The sequence below is a fragment of the Polypterus senegalus genome, chromosome 5, assembly GCF_016835505.1.
Source record: "Polypterus senegalus isolate Bchr_013 chromosome 5, ASM1683550v1, whole genome shotgun sequence".
Taxonomy (NCBI): domain Eukaryota; kingdom Metazoa; phylum Chordata; class Cladistia; order Polypteriformes; family Polypteridae; genus Polypterus; species Polypterus senegalus.
Window position 1 is genome coordinate 196,083,538 of NC_053158.1, and position 21,250 is coordinate 196,104,787.

General features: G+C 40.8%; 1 protein-coding gene across 1 annotated transcript in view; it reads right to left on the bottom strand.

Annotated features, from left to right (window-relative positions):
- Positions 1-304: 304 nt before the first annotated feature.
- Positions 305-21,250, bottom strand: part of gad2 (glutamate decarboxylase 2) — a 117,632-nt gene continuing 96,686 nt past the window's right edge. The window contains exons 12-16 of the mRNA XM_039753912.1: positions 17,328-17,406; positions 15,461-15,610; positions 14,200-14,307; positions 7,854-7,943; positions 305-3,595 (exon numbers count right to left, since the gene is read on the bottom strand). Of these exons, the coding sequence (XP_039609846.1) occupies positions 3,422-3,595; positions 7,854-7,943; positions 14,200-14,307; positions 15,461-15,610; positions 17,328-17,406 (601 nt within the window). The 3' untranslated portion in view covers positions 305-3,421. The remainder of the gene's footprint in view (positions 3,596-7,853; positions 7,944-14,199; positions 14,308-15,460; positions 15,611-17,327; positions 17,407-21,250) is intronic.

Here is a 21,250-nt window from a genome sequence, read left to right on the forward strand (position 1 = left end):
TATCTATCTATCTATCTATCTATCTATCTATCTATCTATCTATCTATCTATCTATCTATCTATCTATCTGTGTATAACATAACAATCAAACTCAATGTATTTCATTGTCACTGTCTATTGGAACATCTGTACATAGAAAATAAAACGGATAGTGTGCAAGTATTTTGTATCTACAACAAAACATACATCTCTATCAATTTTGTACATTAATGCATATATATATATATATATATATATATATATATATATATATATATATATATATATATATATATATATATATATATATATATATGCACACCCACTGTCATACATACACATCAGAGAGTTAACATCTGGGTTTCTCCCAGGTATCTAATACCACTGTAGGCCATGAGGGGGGACTCTACTAAATGTGTCATCTTCCTTTGCCTCCACATTGCCAAGTAACTGTCCAGTAAGGGTAACTGACTCCACCCCTTCTGGTCCCAGGACCATAAAAGCTCACCCTCCCTTGGAGGCAGAAGAGATGGAGTTCCACCAAGCCCAGAATACACACATCTCATAAAGAAGCTTTGAAATGCAACAGTTTATTTCTTGGAACTGCAGAGGGTGAACTGTTTTTGTCTGTATTTGTGCTATTGAGTGCTGGTTGATTTTAATTTGATACACTTTATTAATCCCCCCGAGGGGAAATTGTCTTTTTGCATGATCATTTGGTCAGTTAGAGTGCAGGGTCAGCCATTGTACAGCACCCCTGAAGCAAATGTGAGGTTAAGGGCTTTGCTCAAGGGCCTAATGGAGTAGAATCCATGCTGGTAGTTAACAGGATTTGAACCGGCAACCTTTCAGATTCATTTCCAGTTTATATTGAAACGGGACAAGGCTGCGTTGGCGCCCTGACATTTTTCAACCCGTCATTACCTTGGATGACCACAACACACACACACACACACACACGCACACACACACGCACACACACACACACAGTATGTTTAGCGTATATAAGATTCAGCTTTGCCATATTTGCACATCTCAATGATTAAAGAGCACAAGCCTTAATATTTAAATTATTTTGCATAATAAATTTGCAACTTGCATTACATCTCTAAGGATATACGTTATATTTTGTTTGGCAGTATTTAATGAATACTAAAATGGATAAATATTTATTTCTATAAATCATGACAGAATTTACAATATAAAATAAAATAAATAAGTAAACCATAGAATTTAACATTTCAAGTATCTGGTCACCAAAACTCACTATTAGAACAGTGCTAAAAATGCATTACGTAAATTGCTGCAGTTATTACCTGTAATGCACACAGATGCGATGTACAAATTTGTCCAAAAGCACAAAACGAGTCCACCGTGGTCTCTCCGGCGTCCGCTGTGGGCTCAAGGCTCATTTCTCAAGTCTTTGCCATATTTACTCCAAAAACAGTTATACTGTCAAGAAATCTAAATAAGTCATCTTACTTTTAATTTCTAAACCCTAAACATTATAAACATCTTAATTTTGACACAGTGACTACATTTTCATTTACGCGGTTACATTTTACCAAAATACACATGGACTCATATAATAAATGTTACATCATGAAAAAGCGTTACAAAGTGCTATTTGTTGATTCCGCAATTCTTACGCGTCAAGAAATTGTCAGGACCTCATAATATTCTCACTGCTGCTTGCCATAAGTAGATTCTAGCACACGTTTGTGACCATTGCTGGTTCACAGTAAATGTTCTGACACAACAGTAGTGGTAGGAGAAAAGAAAATCTGCTGGTGATGTGAAGGGGGAAGCATAATGTCAGGGAATGGCCGTGAAATTTGAGAGGAACCTTCAGAAGTGAAGAAGAACTGAAGTGTTGTAGAATTTTTGACCATTAGTGTATGTTGGTTAGCATTTCTGACTGGCCCGTTGGAAGTAGGGGTTCATTGGAGAACAGAAAGTCTGGCACAAAATTAATGAAAGGAAAAAGACGGTAAAGAGAGAATAACGGGGCCTGAGGTCTCAGGGGAACAATGTGATGGAGTGCTACTGCAGCCTGATGAGAGCGGATACATGAAAAAATGTATGAGGGAACTATGGATGAATTAAAGACCAGCATCCCCTTGGAGCCAAAAACAACGACTGTAGTTGCCTAGTGGTTCAACACAGTCAAGAGAAAGCCATTACCCCCTAAAGGAGACTTAAGACTGCAAAGGGCATATTAGAACCAGAATAACACCCAAGTATTTAAAGTAAAGTAAATACTATATTTAATATATATTTAGTATATAATATATAAGTGGGTGAAAGACACATTCCAAATAAAACTTAACAGCTTATTATAATAATAAGCTGTAAAACCAGCCAATTGCATATGCACTAATTGATGAGGATATGGTGGGCCATAAAAAAATGTTTGACTTCAGTGGGACCACAACCTGAAATGGAGCAACCACAGTGAAGGCTGCAATAACCTGACATGGGTGTGCATAGTAAAGTCTGAACCCAATTTGACAGAGAAGGAGATGCTGAGAGCGGAAACCATTTTACTCAATCCATTAATTCAAATCTATGTCACTGGAGTCCTTTGTCCAGAGTTGTATACCGGGCTCCCCTCAACAACTGAATTGGGTTGTGAGCTTGAAAATGTGCTGAATAAAATTAGTATTTGTGAATTAACTGGACCGTTGAAAGATTTCAAATTCAATTCAGAATTCTATGCAGTTGGGCTATTTATGAGATGCATATACACTCCACCCCTTGGTTAAATTAGATTCTGGTAATACGGCCTGCAATTGTCCATGTTTTGTGCATGAAATCAACAATAAAAATGGCTTGTGCTTCATACTTCTGATGACTTCCTGGACATGTAAGTAAGTTTATCTGCACTTTGTGGAGTCACATAATTGGAGCAAATAACGGCAACAAATACCAAGAGATTGGGGTAATTACAACAAGATGGCTGCTCAATTGCAGTTTAGCGTTTCTCTTCTGTGACGTTCCAAAATCAGGAAGTAAAAACGTCAGCCTCGGTTTGCTTGCATTCTGGTGCTTTTTAAGATTATCCAGCATTCTCAGCAGGGATTGTCATACTTCATAATTCAAAAACGCTCGAGGAGTACGTAAGCATTTGATTGGAATTTCAGGAGGAGCTTGCCTACCTTCAACATTTTCCACGTTCAGCCGCATTTACCATGCTCTGAGCAAATAAGCCTCCTCAAATGAAATGATGTCGACTTGGTCATTGTTTCACTGGATATTATGCAGGTTTCTGGATTACGTATAAAACATTTAAACAGATCAAATGTTGTTCACGTTTTCTTGTTTACGTCTACACCACATTACAGAAATAGATAATTCTGAAGGAATAAATCGAGGAAAGAAATACAGTTACATTCAGCACAAGCATCTCATTTGGCTACCAAACAATTTGGAATACGCAGAGTTATAAATCTTGTCCAAGCCGTTCTATTTCTTCAATGAGAAAATCAATGTCTTCAAAGCTTGCTGCGGGGTTTGAGATGACCATGCGGAAAAAATTCACCTTGTCCCCCTGCGGCTGGTAACTTACCATCGTGGTCCCATACTCCATCATTCTTGCCTTGATCACTGGAGCTACCTGTCAGCAGGAAACAAAAAAAAAAATCCACTGGCTTATGTTTATTTTTATTTTCCTTTGTTTCGTTTGTTTGTGTCAACTAGCAAAAAAATATGAAACAGTAACTGGGAGAAGAGATGTACTCAAAATTAAAAAATAAAAGGATCAAACACCAAAAAGACAAATGCACCGTAAACCAAAACCAAACCACGAGACAAAAATCTAAATAAATAAAATAGAGATAAGGATCAAAAACTGGAATATTCAATAACAATTCAAAAATAACCAACCAAAAAGGTTTGTTTGGGTACCCGGAAGCTTGCATGATAAAGTGTTGATTCTAATAGTTTACTGATTTGTTGACAGCATGCTTTATGTAATTGGAATGTAATTTTCGAACAAAAGTTTGATAAAAAAATATTTCTTTCAGATTACAATTGCATTTCACTCACACTTTTATTGTTATGCTTGGAATTCCATTATGCATATAATACATTTTGATCAGCAAGCCAATGACATTTTGCCATGCCTTTGAACTTCATAGTTTCATTTTATACTGTGTCAGGGATGCCAGGGGCCATGACCCGGCCGGGATGCCAGGAGGGACCGGAAGAGGGTCAGAGCCCTGCCTGGATCACGTGTGATTTGCCTTCCGGGTTGCTTTGGGGGCCACGGGTCAAGGGCATGGAAGCCTTTCCCTGTAGGGGCCCGTGGTCACCGCCAGGAGGCGCCCCGATGTCTTGGAGACTTGTTGCCCCAGCACTTCCGCCACAGCAGGAAGTGCTGGGGGGAAGACCTTTGGTATTACCCGGAGGGCTGTCAGGAGGACAGCCGGCACTTCCGCCACACTGGGGCGTGGCCAACGGAGGAATGCCGGGAACACCTGCTGCTCATCCGGGTCCTCTATAAAAGGGGCCGTCTCCATTCATTCGAGGCTAGAGTCGGGTGGAAGGAGGACGAGGCAAGAGGAGCTGTGGAGGCGGCCCGAAGACAAGGCATTGTGGCCAGGACTGTGATTGGTGTGGGGTTTGTGCACGTGATTAAGGTCTGTGTGACCATTGGACTGGGTCTTTGTGACCATTGTATTAATTATAAATACTGTAAATAAACGTGTGGTGGTTTTAAACAAGATGTCCGCCTGTCTGTGTCCGGGCCAAGTTCACAACTGTTATTTCATTAGGGTGGCACGGTGGCACTGCTGCCCCGTCATAAGGAGACCAGGGTTTGCGTCTCTGGTCTGCGTGAGTTTCCTGTTACAGTCCAAAGACATGCTGGTTAGGTGAATTGGCTATAGTGTGTATGTGGCGTGTGTGGAGGGTCGTCCTGTCCAGGCTTTCTTCTTGCCTTGCATCCTTTGCTAGCTGGGATTGGCTCCAGTGCCACCGTCAACCCTGGTCTAGATTAAGCGGGTTAGAAATTGACCTGACATTATTTCATTACTCTTATTTGCCTACAAATTTTGATATTGCTGTTTATTGCAACCCCATTTTCTCTTGTTTGTGGTACCCACAATTTGCACTATACAATTCCAAGTTGCTAGCACCGAAAGTAATGTGTTGTTATGTCACTTAGGTAATGCGTTATAAGCAGACGTCATGAATACTGACTGCAGAAACTGTGAATACCACAATCGATGGAAGAGCATTCTACCTGAGATGCAGACTGATACCTTACCCAGCTGGCAGGCCATGGTGGAAACTTAATAAGAATGGAGGCTCAACCCGGCCTGGGAAGGGGTTTGGTTCCCAGTTGGACAACAGGAGGACATGGGGACCCATGCTATACGAGGCAATTCATTCCTAAATTCGAGAAGTGGCACTGAATTAATGAAGGAGCAGGTAAAATGGTGATGGGGTTCTTTCTAGGGATCCCAAAGACCCCAAGACTGCTTGGGGGCAGACAGGACGACAGCTGGCTCTGAGCGGTCCGGCAGACGCCAACGGAGGCAGCCAAGACAGGAGTTGGAACTGAGGACCGCAACTACTGGTGTCTCCGCCAGTTGCAAGACCTGTTGGGTGAGCTGAGGAAACAAAGAAATAGGGGACGCACTGGGCATAGAAAGAAGGTGAAAGAAAAGAGAGGACCCGATTTCTGTGTGGTTTTATTCCGGTTTTATTTATTGGATTTTTAACTCATCACAGATATAATTGATTATTTGTTTATTTTATTGAAGATTTTTGCACTGCATGTTTGGACACTACTTCTTGTTGTAAATAAATGAACTCGACACTTTGCACCGACCCCTTGCTGACTGTGTGTCCTCATCTGCCCAGCTCATCCTCAGGTACGTGAACGGCAGTTTCGGGTACAAGAGGCTCCTGGAAGCAATCGAGGAGTGTGGAGCTGACCTGGACCATCACACTGTGATATTGTGTTGATTTCTGCCATTTTGTCTCAATAACTATAATGTGATTATGCAATGGGTGACATGTGACATCATAGACACGATTTGAGTTTCACAAATAAACCACTAAAAGACCAGTATGTGCGTCTGTTTATTTTTAATCCTACAGTTTACAATGTTTTTGACTCCATTTTTTAAATTTTTGGGTCACATATTAGGGTTTCCTGATTTTTTGACCACAATCTTGTCATGTTTTTTGACTATGTCTCAACTCATGGCCCATCTCACTAAAATACTGATTTGCGTCAGTACAGAAACAATAGAAGACCATTTTAGTCCACCAAGTTAGTTAATGAAAATTTTCGAAGCTCTCTCAATTTATTTCTTACAAGTGACCAATGAGACCTGCTTCAGTTAGAATCAACAGTGGACGCCTTGGAGGTTTATTTTCTCCCAGGGAGTTGCTGGTTAGTTTTAATTTTCCTTTTCTCTTCTGTAAAATGGCCATATCTCAAAGATATTATTCTTTTATATATAGCATTTATGTTAGTTTGAAGTTGCTTTGTTGTACTATGTGTTTAACCAATTTTTATGTGTAAACATTATGTATGAGAATAAGTCAGTACAGTCAGGTGCCAAATTTTATGACTGACCAAGTTAAGGTGATTCATAGATACAGCTGAGGACCATAGAAGAACATCAGAACAGTCTAGACGAGAACAGGCCATTCAGCCCAACAAAGCTTCCCAATCCATCCATCCATCCATTGTCCAACCTGCTATATCCTAACTACAGGGTCTGCTGGAGCCAATCCCAGCCAACACAGGGCGCAAGGCAGGAAACACACCCTAGGCAGAGCACCAACCCACCACAGCTTGCCAGTCCTATCCACTTATTTCTTCCAAAGTCAAGTTTTGAAAGTCCCTAAAGTCCTTATTGTCTACCACACTACTTGGTCGCTTATTCCAAGTGTCTATCCTTCTTTGTATAAAGAGAAATTTCCTAATGTTTGCGCAAATTTTACCCTTAACAAAGTTCCAGCTGTGTCCCCGTGTTCTTGATGGACTCATTTTGAAGTCACCGTCTCGATCCACTGGACTAATTCCCTTCGTGATTTTAAACACTTCCATCATGTCACCTCTTAATCTCATTTTACTTAAACTGTAAAGGCTCAGCTCTTTTAATCTTTCCTCATAACTCATCCCCTGCAGACTTGGAATCAGTCTAGTCGCTCTTCTCTGGACCTTTCCTAACGCTGCTATGTCCTTTTTGTAGCCGGGAGACCAAAACTTCACACAGGACTCCAGATAAGGCCTCACCAGTGTATTATAAAGGTTGAGCAGAACCTCCTTTGACTTGTACTCCAAACATCAAGGCGCTATATAACCTGACATTCTGTTAGCCTTCTTAATGGCTTCTGAACACTGTCTGGAAGTTGATAGCTTAGAGTCCACTATGACTCCTATATCCTTCTCATAAGGTGTACTCTTGATTTTCCGACCGCCCATTGTGTATTCAGACCTAACATTTTTACTTACTATGTGTAATACTTTACATTTACTGACACCTCTTCCAGCAACAGCCCAAGATGGACTCCAATCCAATTACTGGCTGGGCCAGAACATGCTACGCTTTAGGTGGATTACATGTTTTGAAGGAAGAGTCTTATTTGGGAGACAAGTAACCCGCAAGATGCACTCCAAACCAAATTCTTGACGGTGATCTACAGCAACCTTACGCTATCCAACGGCTATTTACATTTTGCTAGTCACTGCACCATTGCGCCCTTGTTATTTTTTTTATTTAAATGCTTTTTGAGTAAATGGGGTGGCCCCCAACATTTCACCTGAGTTCTGTCCTTACTACCGTTTGACGGCACCTTACATTATCATAAAATACAACATACATTAAACACAAAAAGTCAAAAGTGCTTACCTTATGCAATCGTTTCATTCTCTCATCTTTATCTTCCACATACCGGAGACTCGGTGGGATATACCAGAAACACACGTTGGTATGCTGAGGCTAAACAAAAAGGCAGGAGTGTTAAAAATCTAATAGCAAGGATTTCTGTTTGAATGAGTGAAAATGAATTGACTTTAGACACATTTTATATTAAAGACTAACTGCAATCGCTTCTTGTTTGCTGCAGATATTTGGTATGCAATATTTCAGCCAGGGTTCCTCCCCTGGTGGGGGTTCAGATCCTTGTTTCATGTCCTTTTTGTTCACTTTAATTTATGTTAATGTTGATTTTGTTTATTCCCTGCTCTATTATTTATGCCTGTGTTATGTTCCATATAATTTGTGGGTGGTCCCCCAAGAGGTGGGTCCACCTGCCAATCACCGCAAGGGGCTGGCCTCACCCTTATAAGGTGGGGGGCAACCCACAGTTCTTTGTTGTGCATCATAATGTGCTTGTAGTGTGGTGTGTTCTCTTGAGATTTGGATTATTATAATAATATTATTATTATTATAATATTAAATTTTATTTATATATTTATTTATATTATTTAATATAATTAAATAATTAAAATTATTTGAATTTTTGAATCAGTGCTCTGTTTTTCACTTGGCTTTGAATTTCGTATTGGGGCTTTTGTTCGCTTTGGATTGCCTTTGCCCTTCCATTGTAGACTTTTGTGCTCCAGGGAGCATTTTTGTATTAATAAATCTTTTTTTAGAAAGACCAGGGGGCTTTGCCCCCTGCTCGCTTCGCTCGCCAACCCCCATTTTTGTTTTTCCGGATTTTTTTTCTTTAAATTGTTGCTGTTTCATTAGTTTCACTTTTATTTCAGAACTTCTGTAAAAACAATATTTGGAATCTTTCGAGTCCCAACGTGCTGAATCTTTTTAATGAGGTCAGTGAGACGTGTTTAATGACTTCATAATTCTGGATAGGTTTCTCTGTTTGGAATTTCAGCACGGACAAAACAATCGACATCATCAGCAGTTAATCATTTTTTTTTGCAAAGTAACCAATAAATGCATGTGAAGTAAACTCTGTTTTTGATATTCTCTTGACTTAAACTTCAAAGCCTTACAATATTTCCATACTTCTGACATATCACCTATGTCCATATATTAAATCCCTATTCGCCTTTTCGTTATTTCTCTGAGTAATAATTTGTCTTTCTTTGCGCTAATGTGATCTTTACTTTCTTTGTTTTGACACGGTCATTTTTTTCTGCTTTCATATTCTGTATCTTGCTCTGCGTGTGTTTCATGTCTACGTTTTTTTTGAGTCTTTTGAATTCCAGTTTTCATTTTCTCTAACCTGCTCTGCATGTGTTTGCCCCCCTTGTTTTTTAACCTCTTTATGACATTTTACTTTGTTTTCTACTCTTTGTCTTTTATTTCTGACCTCGCTTTGTCCAGCTTTTTTTTAGTGACACCTGGTCCATGGTGATTACTTTCCCTTTTTCATGTTCTACGTCATTGCGAGACAGTCCTGGGTCAATCTCTTGGCACAAAGTCTCATGTTTAAGGTCCCTGCGAGATGCTCCGTGGCCAATCTCTTTCGTCGCGCGGGTTTTTTAAGTGTCTTCCGTGATCTTTTTTTTTAGCCTACCACAGGGGGCGTTTAATGAGAATTTCCCAGATACAACAGATAAAGAGTCAGAGAAGGTACAGTGCCCTGCATGATGTATGGAATAAAGACAGGTTTCTCTTTGATTACCCCCACTGTTCCACGGTTTACAAATCAAACAATTCAGACTTTGGGATTAAAGTGCACATTGCAGACTTTCATTTAAGGGGATTTGCATGCATTTCGATCACACCATGTAGAAAAGACAACACATTTTCTACACGATCCCCCCATTCCAGGGCACCATAACATTTGGGACACAGTGATGGCAGGTCAATTAAAGCAGTCACATTTAGGACTTTGTTGCATATCCCATGCATGCGATGAGTTCTTGAAGCCTGCAATTCATAGATGTCATTAGATGCTGAGGATCTTCTCAGGTGTTGCTCTGCCAAGCCCCTAATGAAGCCATCTTCAGTTCCTGCTTGTTTCTGAGGCTTGTCCCCTTAAGGTTTCTCTTCATCATATGGATTGGGAGACTAGCTTGGCCAGTCAAGAATTTTCCATGTTTTAGTTTTGAAAATCTCCTGTGTTGCCTTAGCAGTAGATATGGGGTCACCACCGTGTTGTAGGATGATGTGACGTCCAATGAGTTTGGAGGCATTCACTGGAATTTCAGGAGGTGAGATGTTTCTATACACGTCAAGAATTCACTGTGCCGCTGCTGTCAGCAGTTCCAGCGTCAATGAAGATACATGTGCCAGGACCTGTGGCAGATGTGCCAGGACCTGTGTCTTCCGTGATCTTAACGTGAACATCACGTCTCAACGCCCTACTGTTTCTCTCCAGGATTCTTTTTTAATAATAGAGAGATTTTACATGACCCCTTTATATCTCTAGCCAGGGTTTTTGAAGGTGTTTTCCCTGCTAGTGGGCATTTTTGGATCTGTTTGGGACTTATGTACTTTAGGGCTCTTGAGCACATACCATTATTATCTTTATTTTAGAAGTAATGATCAGTAGTGCTCTGATTTACATTTATTGACAGCCTATAAGTTACTCGCTTACTCCCACATGGACAAGACCGGTACCACAGTCAGGATCAGGTTCCTTGACTTTATCACTGCTTTTAACACCATCCTGCATCATCGACTGGGAAAGAAGCTGAAGGCTTTGCATTTTGATGCTCCCACCATCTTCTGGATCATGGCCTACTTGACCAACAGACAGCAGTTTGTGAGGCGGAGAGACTGTGTTTCAGAAATGGTGGTGTTTAATACTGGAGCACCTCAAGGAACTGTCCAGTACCCCTTACTGAGTACCTCTCTACACAACAGACTTCCAGCACAATACCACCACTTGCCATCTACAGACATTTTCAGATGACTCATCCATCATAAACTGCATTAATAATGGAGATGAGTCAGAGTACAGGAAGATTGTGGAGGAATTTGTCTTGTGGTGCAGGGACAACAACTTGCAACTCAACAACAGCAAGACAAAAGAACTGGTGGTGGACCTCAGGCATGCTAAGGAGCCTCTGAGACCAGTCACCATCCAGGGGGAGGACATAGAATTGGTGCAGAGCTACAGGTAGCTAGGAGTTCACATGAACCACAAATTGGACTGGTCTGACAACACAGAGGCCGGAGCGGTCTGGACTTGATAAGAAGACCCCGGTCTTTTGACGTGTGCCAGCTCCATCACCGGGTTAGCCCTGAACACACTGTAAGCTATTGTGAAAAAGGGGATGATGACAAAATTTGATGATATCATGAATCTATTCCATCCCCTCAAGGAAGTGCTGTCTTTTAGCCACAGGTTTATTTCACATATGCCTGTGGGCGTCCTTTGTGCCCACTGCTATCACGCAATTCAGTGCTACCACCTGATGTTCTTGTTAAGTTTATTTATGCATTTATTTATTGATTGATTGATTGGCTGCATGATGTGTCCTGGGTGCCTGAAGTCTTTTATGTTTCTGCTGTTGTATCTGAATTTCCCCATGGGGTTTATGAAGTTTACCTAATCTAATCTAATTTCACTTAGACTTTTTCAACCAGCATACATACAATGGCCAAACATACTAAACACCAGGTAATAAACAATAAGGCTGTTTTTCATACCGTGCCAGTTCTTACACCCTTATCCACATTATCTGCTTCTTATTTTTTTGTCATTATGCCTTTAAAGGGCTGGGGGCGGTCCCTTAACTGTGATGGACAGGTGGCCCTGCCTCTATGGGATCCACCCACAAAATGCAAGGGACATGAGAGTATTGCAAGACACACACAGAGATGCTAAATAATAACCAAATAAAATAAAAGTAATATAATAATTAAACAAAAAAAAATAAATAAATAAACAGAACAATATTATAAAAAAAAGTCTGAATTAGCATAAGCCACCCTAATTCAGAATGTTAATAAGAAATCTAATGATTTACTTCAAGAACGAGAAGTACATAATGAAGATTTACATTTACTCATTTGGCTGACGTCTATATCCAAGGTGACTTACACCATTTATGATACAATTGGTGACATTTCTTTTTAGTTTTTGAATTGGAGCACAAGCACGTCAAGTGACTTGCTCATGGTCACACAATGACTGAAATCCACAAACTCAGTTAGGGGTCTAAAGCGTAACAACTATATTCTACTGTCATTGGAATTGGTCAATTTTCGCTCTCTGATGGAGGTCCATAGAGGGCTACATCCCTAGTAAAAGATCAAAAATCAAAAATAACATCATATTCATAATGAGTGTCATTGAGATAGTCTAAAATGATGCTTATATGTGAAATTTCTTACTTTCTGGGAGTAGCTCTTAGAGGGCTACCACTAAAGAATCAAATACCAAAAATATTAAAAACAACCTTGAAATAGCATAAAACGACACTCATTAGAACATTAGAACCCTCTAGACGAGAACAGACCATTCATCCCAACAAAGCTCACCAGTCCTGTCCACTTATTTCTTCCAAAAAAACATCAAGTCGAGTTTTGAAAGTCCCTAACGTCTTACTGTCTACCACACTACTTGGTCGCTCATTCCAAGTGTCTGTCGTTCTTTGTGTAAAGAAAAACTTCCTAATGTTTGTGAGAAATTTACCTTTAACAAGTTTCCAACTGTGTCCCCGTGTTCTTGATGAAGTCGTTTTAAAGTCACCGTCTAATTCCCTTCATAATTTTAAACGCTTCAGTCAGGTCTCCTCTTAATCTTCCTTTTTCTTAAAGGCTCAGCTCTTTTAATCTTTCCTCATAACTCATCCCCTGTAGCCCTGGACCCAGCCTAGTTGCTCTTCTCTGGACCCTTTCTGGGTCCATTTTGTAGCCTGGAGACCAAAACTGCTTTGAGTTTTGAGAACAGGAGTAACTTTGACCCTTCGTATCCCATTAGAGGGTGAACCTTTGGGGTCATTTGATATGGCAAGCACAAGCCCTTCAGATCATTGTTTGCTGAACACACCTAATGGTTTACTCTTTATCATGAGGATGTGTTTTCCTACAGAACGTATGGTCCAAAAATTAATATATACCGTAATTGTGAAGAAATAACTTGGAACTTGGAAAAATACCAAACTTAATCTTTAAAGCAATAGCAGGGGTTGAAAGCCAGGAAATCTGAGCATCAAGAAATGAGCAAAACATAAGATCAGCAATCAAAACCACCAAAATTGAACCTGAGAATAGCAGCTTCTCCATTTATACTGCAGACTGAAGTCCTCTCACCCGGCTGCATAATCTGCTGGCCCCGCCTCCTGAGGCTCTACATACAGGAGGCAGGGCAGTTAAAAATAACAGAGCAAATTAAACATATGTAATGTTAACCTGTTACAGCATTAGACAAAATTAATAAACACATTATCAAATAAACAAAATTCGGAGAGAACAAAACCAACAACAGATTTACTAAAATTCTATTTTCCTACATCGCAATTCATAGCCGCCTCCTTAGTGCACTATGCCATGCACCACATAGTAGCAATAATCTCCTTCATGATCTCCATTTTGCTTTAAAGCAGTACCGTGCCTGGAACACCCATGAACTTCCAGTTGTGCCACACTTTGCATTACATCATTCCTCTTTGCACGTCACAGATTTACTAGGTAATACCAAAGTCTGTGTCCAGTCCTTCAGAGCAATCTGATTGGTCAGTATGACTTTGGTGACCCAATGAAAGAGGAAGTGCGAGTGTGTGAGATGCACAAGGTGGAGTAAAGGCATACGAAGCACATTGAGACAGTCGCCTTCAAAGATGGCAAGTTTAAAACCGGACAGGAGGCAAGAAAAGATGCCTCAAAAATAATGACAGAGTCTAAGAAGCAGGCTTTATGGGAATTCGTTCAAGGGACGGAGCGCCAGTGATGAGGCGTTAACATATACATGAATAGAGAGGAAAGGCACTGAAGGTACACAGAATGTATTTTGAAATTCTTCTATTACATGTCTTTAACAGATACCATGGCTGATTTTGCATAAAGGTTCCTGTTGTTTGGTGGGAACATGCAACACAAAAGTGACCAGGGCCTACATCATACTGGAACTCATTGGTTCCTGAAAACAAAGTTCCTGTGCTGGTAAAATGCCTATAATAAAAGTTGCTAAGCAATAAGACACAAATGGGATCATCCAGAGGTTACAGGCAGGCAGAGAGAAGGTCCAGGGTGAAGCCCTAGCCCACATTCCAGTCCTAACACATACAATCTGGTAAATATGAGGAAATACGCTGTGAATAGGAGAACTTACTTTGCCGTCAAATATCATCTCATAGCCTTCTCGGTTCTTGATTTTATTGTACAGGTATTCCGAAAGTTCTAAGCATTTGTCAATTTGAGCTTCAAATCCTATGGTACCCTAATGAAAAAGAGAAACACCAAATTAGGGTTACAACACCCTGGGATATGACATACTAAAGGAAGGAAACAAAACAAAAGTAAACTACAGTGAAGAATAATAAATTGTTAAACTTTTATTTGGTTATGTTGATTATTATAGTGTCGCCCAGAAAAATGTTAAAAGTATTATCTTTGGCAGAGCTTTATAATAAGTAGAAACCATGTCATTTAGGTATTTTATTTAATATGTAAATTGTTATTAGTTGTCCCATTAGTACTCACTGTTCATTTTTAAAAATTTCATAAGATTAAAAAAATATATTCTTTGATCAACTTAATGTAGATCAGGAATTTATATTTTTAGATTTTCTGACATCCAGGGGGCGCCACTGAGCCCCAAACCTAAGAAACACTGGCACCATATCAAGTCCAAGGTTCATTTAATAAATTATTTTACACGGCTTATTTTTAAGGTCACACACATGCACAATTGCTTCTTCTTTCTCTTCCTTCTTCTCCTTCCACTGCTCCAGGTGAGCTTCATCCTCCACCTGCTGATTCTGACTTTCTGAGGTGAAGCAGAGCTGCTCCTTTTATCCAGTACCCAGGAGAACTTCCGGTGCTAGGACATGGCTTGTTGGAAGTCCTATAAAGTAGGAGTGGCAAATCTCTGCAGCATCTTGGGTTTTCCCATTGGACTACGAATCCCAGCATGCCCTGCGGTTGTCCAAATGGGTACAGAAACCCAGGAATGCTGCCACCTATTATGATGGGGGGATCAAATAGTCAAAGCCAGTTGCCCCCCCCCCTTCTCTCTGTTATGCTATACTGGCCTCCCAGGCGGTGTAAGGTTCTTTTGTAAAGATGCTCCTGGATGCCAGTGTCTCCATTAGTTCATTGGCCCCTTCTGCCAATCTTTTGGTTAAGGGTCCTTGAACCATCCCGGCCAAGTTGCCAACCTATATTTGCCATCGTTTACTGCAGAAGGGGCCTGAGTTGCCTCAAACGCCTGCACATTGTAATCTTATTAGTTAGCCAATAAAAACGGGTCATTTTGCTTGACTTCTCACTACATTCATAATGGCTAACACGGTACAACATCCTAGTACTAAATACTTATAAATGAAATCACAGAATCCTCTATCTTCATGGTTTTTACCTTTAATACTTACCTTTGCTCTCCACATCAGCCACAGTTTAAAAATGTCAACATGGCGACCACACTGAAGAGCTTTGTCTCCCGTATCATATGAGAGGTCATAGTGCTTATCTTGCTGGAAGAGGTAGCAGGCATGCATCTGGTTGCATTTTTGCATCAATCCCTATTGATAGATCAAGATTACAGAAATTAAAGATATGTTACAATTGGTAGATTTGTTTAAAATGTACTATTATATCAGTCAGAAGGACAAGGCCCCCATTTATAAAAAGTTCTTTTTTTTTTCTTCTGTCCTTTGCTCACAAGTATGCTGTGCTAAAGTCTTTATTGTGTGAACTCTCTACGCTCACCATGGATCTCAGTCTTTTATTCATGTCTTGCTAATTGGAGACGATTACTAAAGTGCACTCAAAAAAAATAACTCTTTGGACTGAACTCATTGTTTTATGTCAACAACAAGAAGATGGTTGGTTCCATTAATATTAAATTCCACCTAGCTACATACATCATGTGTAATTAATATTCTACCTGCATTGATGGTGTTGCAGTTGTTAAACCTGTAACCACGTTACCACCATGGTAAACAAAACCTGACCTACAGTATGTGCAAATAAATCAAGGTGTTACAGATCCCTCCTTAATGTTAATGAGACAAAGACCCCTTTTTCTTTGATTTCCCCTTCAGCTCCAAAGTTGGGAAAAAAGTCTGAAGACTTTATCTATCTATCTATTGTGATATATGGCTGGCAGTCCATCCCGGCCAATACCCCCAAGCCACCAGATGGAGCCCTCCCTGCGACGTGGAGATGCCCCGAATTCCAGCAGGGCATCATGATATGTGGAGTTTTAATGCACAGCCCTGCTGGATAACATTGGGGCCACCAGGGGACGCTGCAAGGAGGCCCAGAGACTTATATTTTCAATACAGCCCGGAAGTGTGTCACAGTCACAGGGACAGAAGAAACGACGTACTTCCGGGTTGAAGAAAAGGAGTTTTCACTTGACCTGGAAGTGCTGGATAATCACATGGACTGAGGGATCAGAAGCACTTCCGGGTCAAGGACTACAAAGTATAAAGGACTGTGGAAGATCCCGGATGGGCAAGCTGAGTTGGGAGGAAGGGAACAACGTGCCTGAGAGTGGAGGATTGTGATTAATTATTATTGTGTTTATGAATATTGTGGAGTGGAAGGTGCTTTGTGCACATTATTATAATAAAAAGTCAACATTTTGGACTTATATCTGGTGTCTGGCGTCTGATCTGAGGGTTCAAAGGGATGACAGCACCCCCTATCTATCTATCTATCTATCTATCTATCTATCTATCTATCTATCTATCTATCTATCTATCTATCTGTGGTGTGCCATCTGTTGGAATGAAAAATGCAATGCACTTTATTACTACACATCTATCTATCTATCTATCTATCTATCTATCTATCTATCTATCTATCTATCTATCTATCTATCTATCTATCTATCTATCTATCTATCTATCTATCTATCTATCTATCTATCTATCTATCTATCTATCATGCCTTTCATATCTATCTATCTATCTATCTATCTATCTATCTATCTATCTATCTATCTATCTATTGTGCCTTTCATATCTATCTATCTATCTATCTATCTATCTATCTATCTATCTATCTATTATATAGTACTTTTCATATCTATCTATCTATCTATCTATCTATCTATCTATCTATCTATCTATCTATCTATCTATCTATCTATCATGTATAATGCCATACCTATGTTTCAACATCAGAATTATTATAATTCATCACATCTCTGTAATTCATCTTTCTGCTTTACCATTTTTATTTTACAGTAAGCTTTTCCTGCAGAAAAGATGCACCAGTGCCAGAACTAACCTCTTCTCTGATCAGTAGAGCAGAGCACTGCAGTGGGACAGACATCATCTTGTGTGGGTTCCAAGTGACAGAGTTGGCCCTTAAAATTTAAACAGACAGATGTCAAACAGAAGGAACTTTGGACAGTTGGAGAAAACAAGAAAACACAGGAAAGCATTAAGAGCACTGAGGATAACATTGAAATTCTACAAATATGGCACCCATTCATCCTTGTAAGTTGATTACACGACTTTTAGTCAAAGGGAATGTCAGACTTCAGGACTGAGTTGCTGATCTCGTTGGCTGGTATTTTCATATTACAGGACTCGTTTTGCAGGGTATGTTTAATTACCTGAGTGCATGATGACTTGCCAGCACAGTTTCACATTTCTAAAGAATTCTAAAGAGTTATGCCTCTTTTTCTGACATAGTCACTGTATGTGTAAAGACTTTACAGGTATGGCAAATTCAGTAGCAATCTATGCTTTTTTACTTTCTCGTATATGAAGTATAGAGAAAATATTGTAATCGTCCAAAGATTTGATGTTGAGATTTTGATGAATCTCGGCATTTTAGACCTCCCTGACTTTCTCGTATATTAAGTATTGGGAAAGTATTGGAATCCTCCAAAAATTCAGTTTTGTGATTTTGATGAATCTTGACGTTTTAGACCTCCCTGAGTCTGAAAATACCATTTTTGGAATTATGTCTGTCTGTATGTAAACACGATAACTTGAGTATGCTTTCACTTAGGTTAACCAAATTTTGCCTACAACTATTAAGGTACAAAAGGCAGATTTCTATCAACTTTTGGGCCATTTCTGTTAACCGGAAGTGGTATTTTGCCTTTTATTCATGCAGCTGCAGAGTCCGATTTGTTCAACTTTACTTTGCTAATAATTGTTCAATAAATTATTAATTTGATTTGATTCATTGTTGATGGTTCTTTAATGTTGATGATATAAAAATATAATAATTATCTTGTGGTTTACTCCTCAAACATCCATCCCCATATCTGAGTATATGAGAAATTCCAGGGGAGACCACTCCCGATTTTTTTTGTTTGTTCCCATTCTGTCACGGGGTGTAAAGGACACATCAGACAGGCAAGTCTCTCTTCTGTTTGCCAGGCCCAGTACACTGGCGTTCCTTATTTCTTGTCTTTGCATTATTTGGGTATTGTATGTTTGGGTGAGTGCTCATCGGTTGTCAGCTCTCACACACACAAGTCCATCCTTACGACTTAACGCATAGTCACAGCTTTTTGATTTTGATTATCGATGAAGTCAGAGACTGGATGGATTGAGTCGCTCGGGATGTCAGACTTCATGACTGTTTATCACGGGAGAACGTGCAGCTAAAAATGACATAAACAAAGTCAACGACTGGCAAAACACTGGAAAGGTTGTGTAGTGTGACTGAACCAGTTGTAGGGAGGCAGAGTCTCGGTAACATCATCCAAAAACAAAGAATCAAATCTGAATAGAAGACAAGACCACCCCTACTACTCATCACACTCAAACTTAACACCATACCTGTTCACATCAGAGGTGGTTGAGATATACCAATAAAAATAAAAACCATAACAACAAGAAATTCAGAAAACACTAAAATCAGGACATTTTAATCTCTCTTTGGGTTTGACCCACTTAAACAGGCTCTGTTGGCAGGAGGGCCTCTTGAAGTGGCAGACAAGGCTCTGAGGAGCAGCTGCATTGTGTTTCTTTGCCATTTTCTTTGTACACCCCTTAGGTGACCCTCCCTGTCTTTTGTTACAAAATCAACACACGCAGCATTTAATATATTTTGTGCCTCCTCATGCATTATTCTTGGAGAGGGGGACGCACACTGGGGGAGCACTCACCGCCACAAGAAAAACAAATATATATGTGTTGTGACGCTGCCGGTCCCCTACAGACTCCCTCTTCTCACACGGGAGTCTGCTGAACCAACACCTTCGATAGTTATGACCGAGATGAGCTGACAAATGAGGACACTTCTCTGATGATGCCAGAGGATGGTGGAAAAAGTGCCCAAGTGCTTTTATTTAAAAAGAAAATAGTGAAAACAAAAGTATAACCAAAAAAAGTGTCAATTGTGCAGTGTTCTAAAAACAGCACATATATAAATCCAGCGAAAAGTGGCGATAAAATAAAATCAAGAAATCCATCCATTCATCCATTATCCAACCCGCTATATCGTAATACAGGGTCACGGGGGTCTGCTGGAGCCAATCCCAGCCAACACAGGGCACAAGGCAGGAAACAAACCCCGGGCAGGGTGCCAGCCCACCGCAAAATCCAAAAATAAATCCATTAAAAATCAGAGGTTAAAAATGCAGGCTAACATCTCCTGATCTCAGCCCAACTCCTTCTCATTCTCCCCGGCTCACCTATTGCTTGCGTAAATGGCGGAGACTCGGCAGCCACCAGCTCCATTATGCCGACCCCCATCTTGACCGCCTCCGGACATCTTAGCCAGACCATCCGAGGTCGGCTCTCCTCCCTTCTTCTTTCACGCTCACTTGGTTGCACCTCGGAAGCCTAAGGAGGGCACCTGTCTTGCTCGCTACACTCCACCCACATATTCAGTGGGGCGAACTATCCCTTAGAGCGCCAACACTCCTTCACGGGGCCCATGTATGTACTGTCTCCTCCTTCCAGGTGGCCAGATCGTCCTTCCCAAGCCTGCCTTTCACGTCATCTAATCTCACTTTCCTTTGGATCCTTTTACTTTTCTTTGATTCCTTCCCTCTCCTTTTGTGCTGGCCAGTATAAATACACACCTGTCTCCGTTAATTACATGCCGCAGGAAGCCAATGAAGCAATTGAGAATGATCGCACCCACATGTGCTGGTGCGACTTGCCCCAACTACCTCATTAACTCCCTGTGGTCGTGCAATTGCACCTAAGGAGAGTGACACAGCCTTATGGATTTAAATCTGGCCCTATTTTTTTTTTAAGCCACAGACCCACTATACCACATGTGTTAGAGACAATCTTAGAAAGTCAAGCTTAAAGTTAAGTTAAATTCATATTAGTGTTTGCTTACGGGGCGGCACGGTGGCGCAGTGGTAGCGCTGCTGCCTCGCAGTTAGGAGACCCGGGTTTGCTTCCCGGGTCCTCCCTGCGTGGAGTTTGCATGTTCTCCCCATGTCTGCATACCTCTGGGCGCTCCGGTTTCCTCCCACAATCCAAAGACATGCAGGTTAGGTGGATTGGCGATTCTAGATTGGCCCTAGTGTGTGCTTGGTGTGTCCTGCGGTGGGTTGGCACCCTGCCCAGGATTGGTTCCTGCCTTGTGCCCTGTGTTGGCTGGGATTGGCTCCAGCAGACCCCAGGACCCGGTATAAAAAGGTGGCACGGTGGCGCAGTGGTAGCGCTGCTGCCTTGCAGTTAGGAGACCCGGGTTCGCTTCCCGGGTCCTCCCTGCGTGGAGTTTGCATGTTGTCTGTGTGGGTTTCCTCCGGGCGCTCCGGTTTCCTCCCACAATCCTGCCCAGGATTGGTTCCTGCCTTGTGCCCTGTGTTGGCTGGGATTGGCTCCAGCAGACCCCCGTGACCCTGTATTCGGATTCAGCGGGTTAGAAAATGGATGGATGTTTGCTTACTCATACTCATAGACAATGGTCCCCCTGTAAGTTAATAAGAGGTAGAACTTTCTAGCTATAACCAAGATATAGTGTGTTAATTGTGTCAGTTGATATTTAGAACAGGTCCCAGTACACAGGTCAGCATAGAAATGGGATAGGCATCCAGTTTTCCGACCATTTTAAAATGGTTCAGAAACGTTTAGAAGTGATTTGTAATGATTAGAAATGAAACAAGATTTAAGCTTTGAACAGCACTTTTCTTAGCAAGCACTTTTCTTTTTTGCTATTTCATCCATCCATCCATTATCCAACCCACTATATCCTAACTACAGGGTCACGGGGGTCTGCTGGAG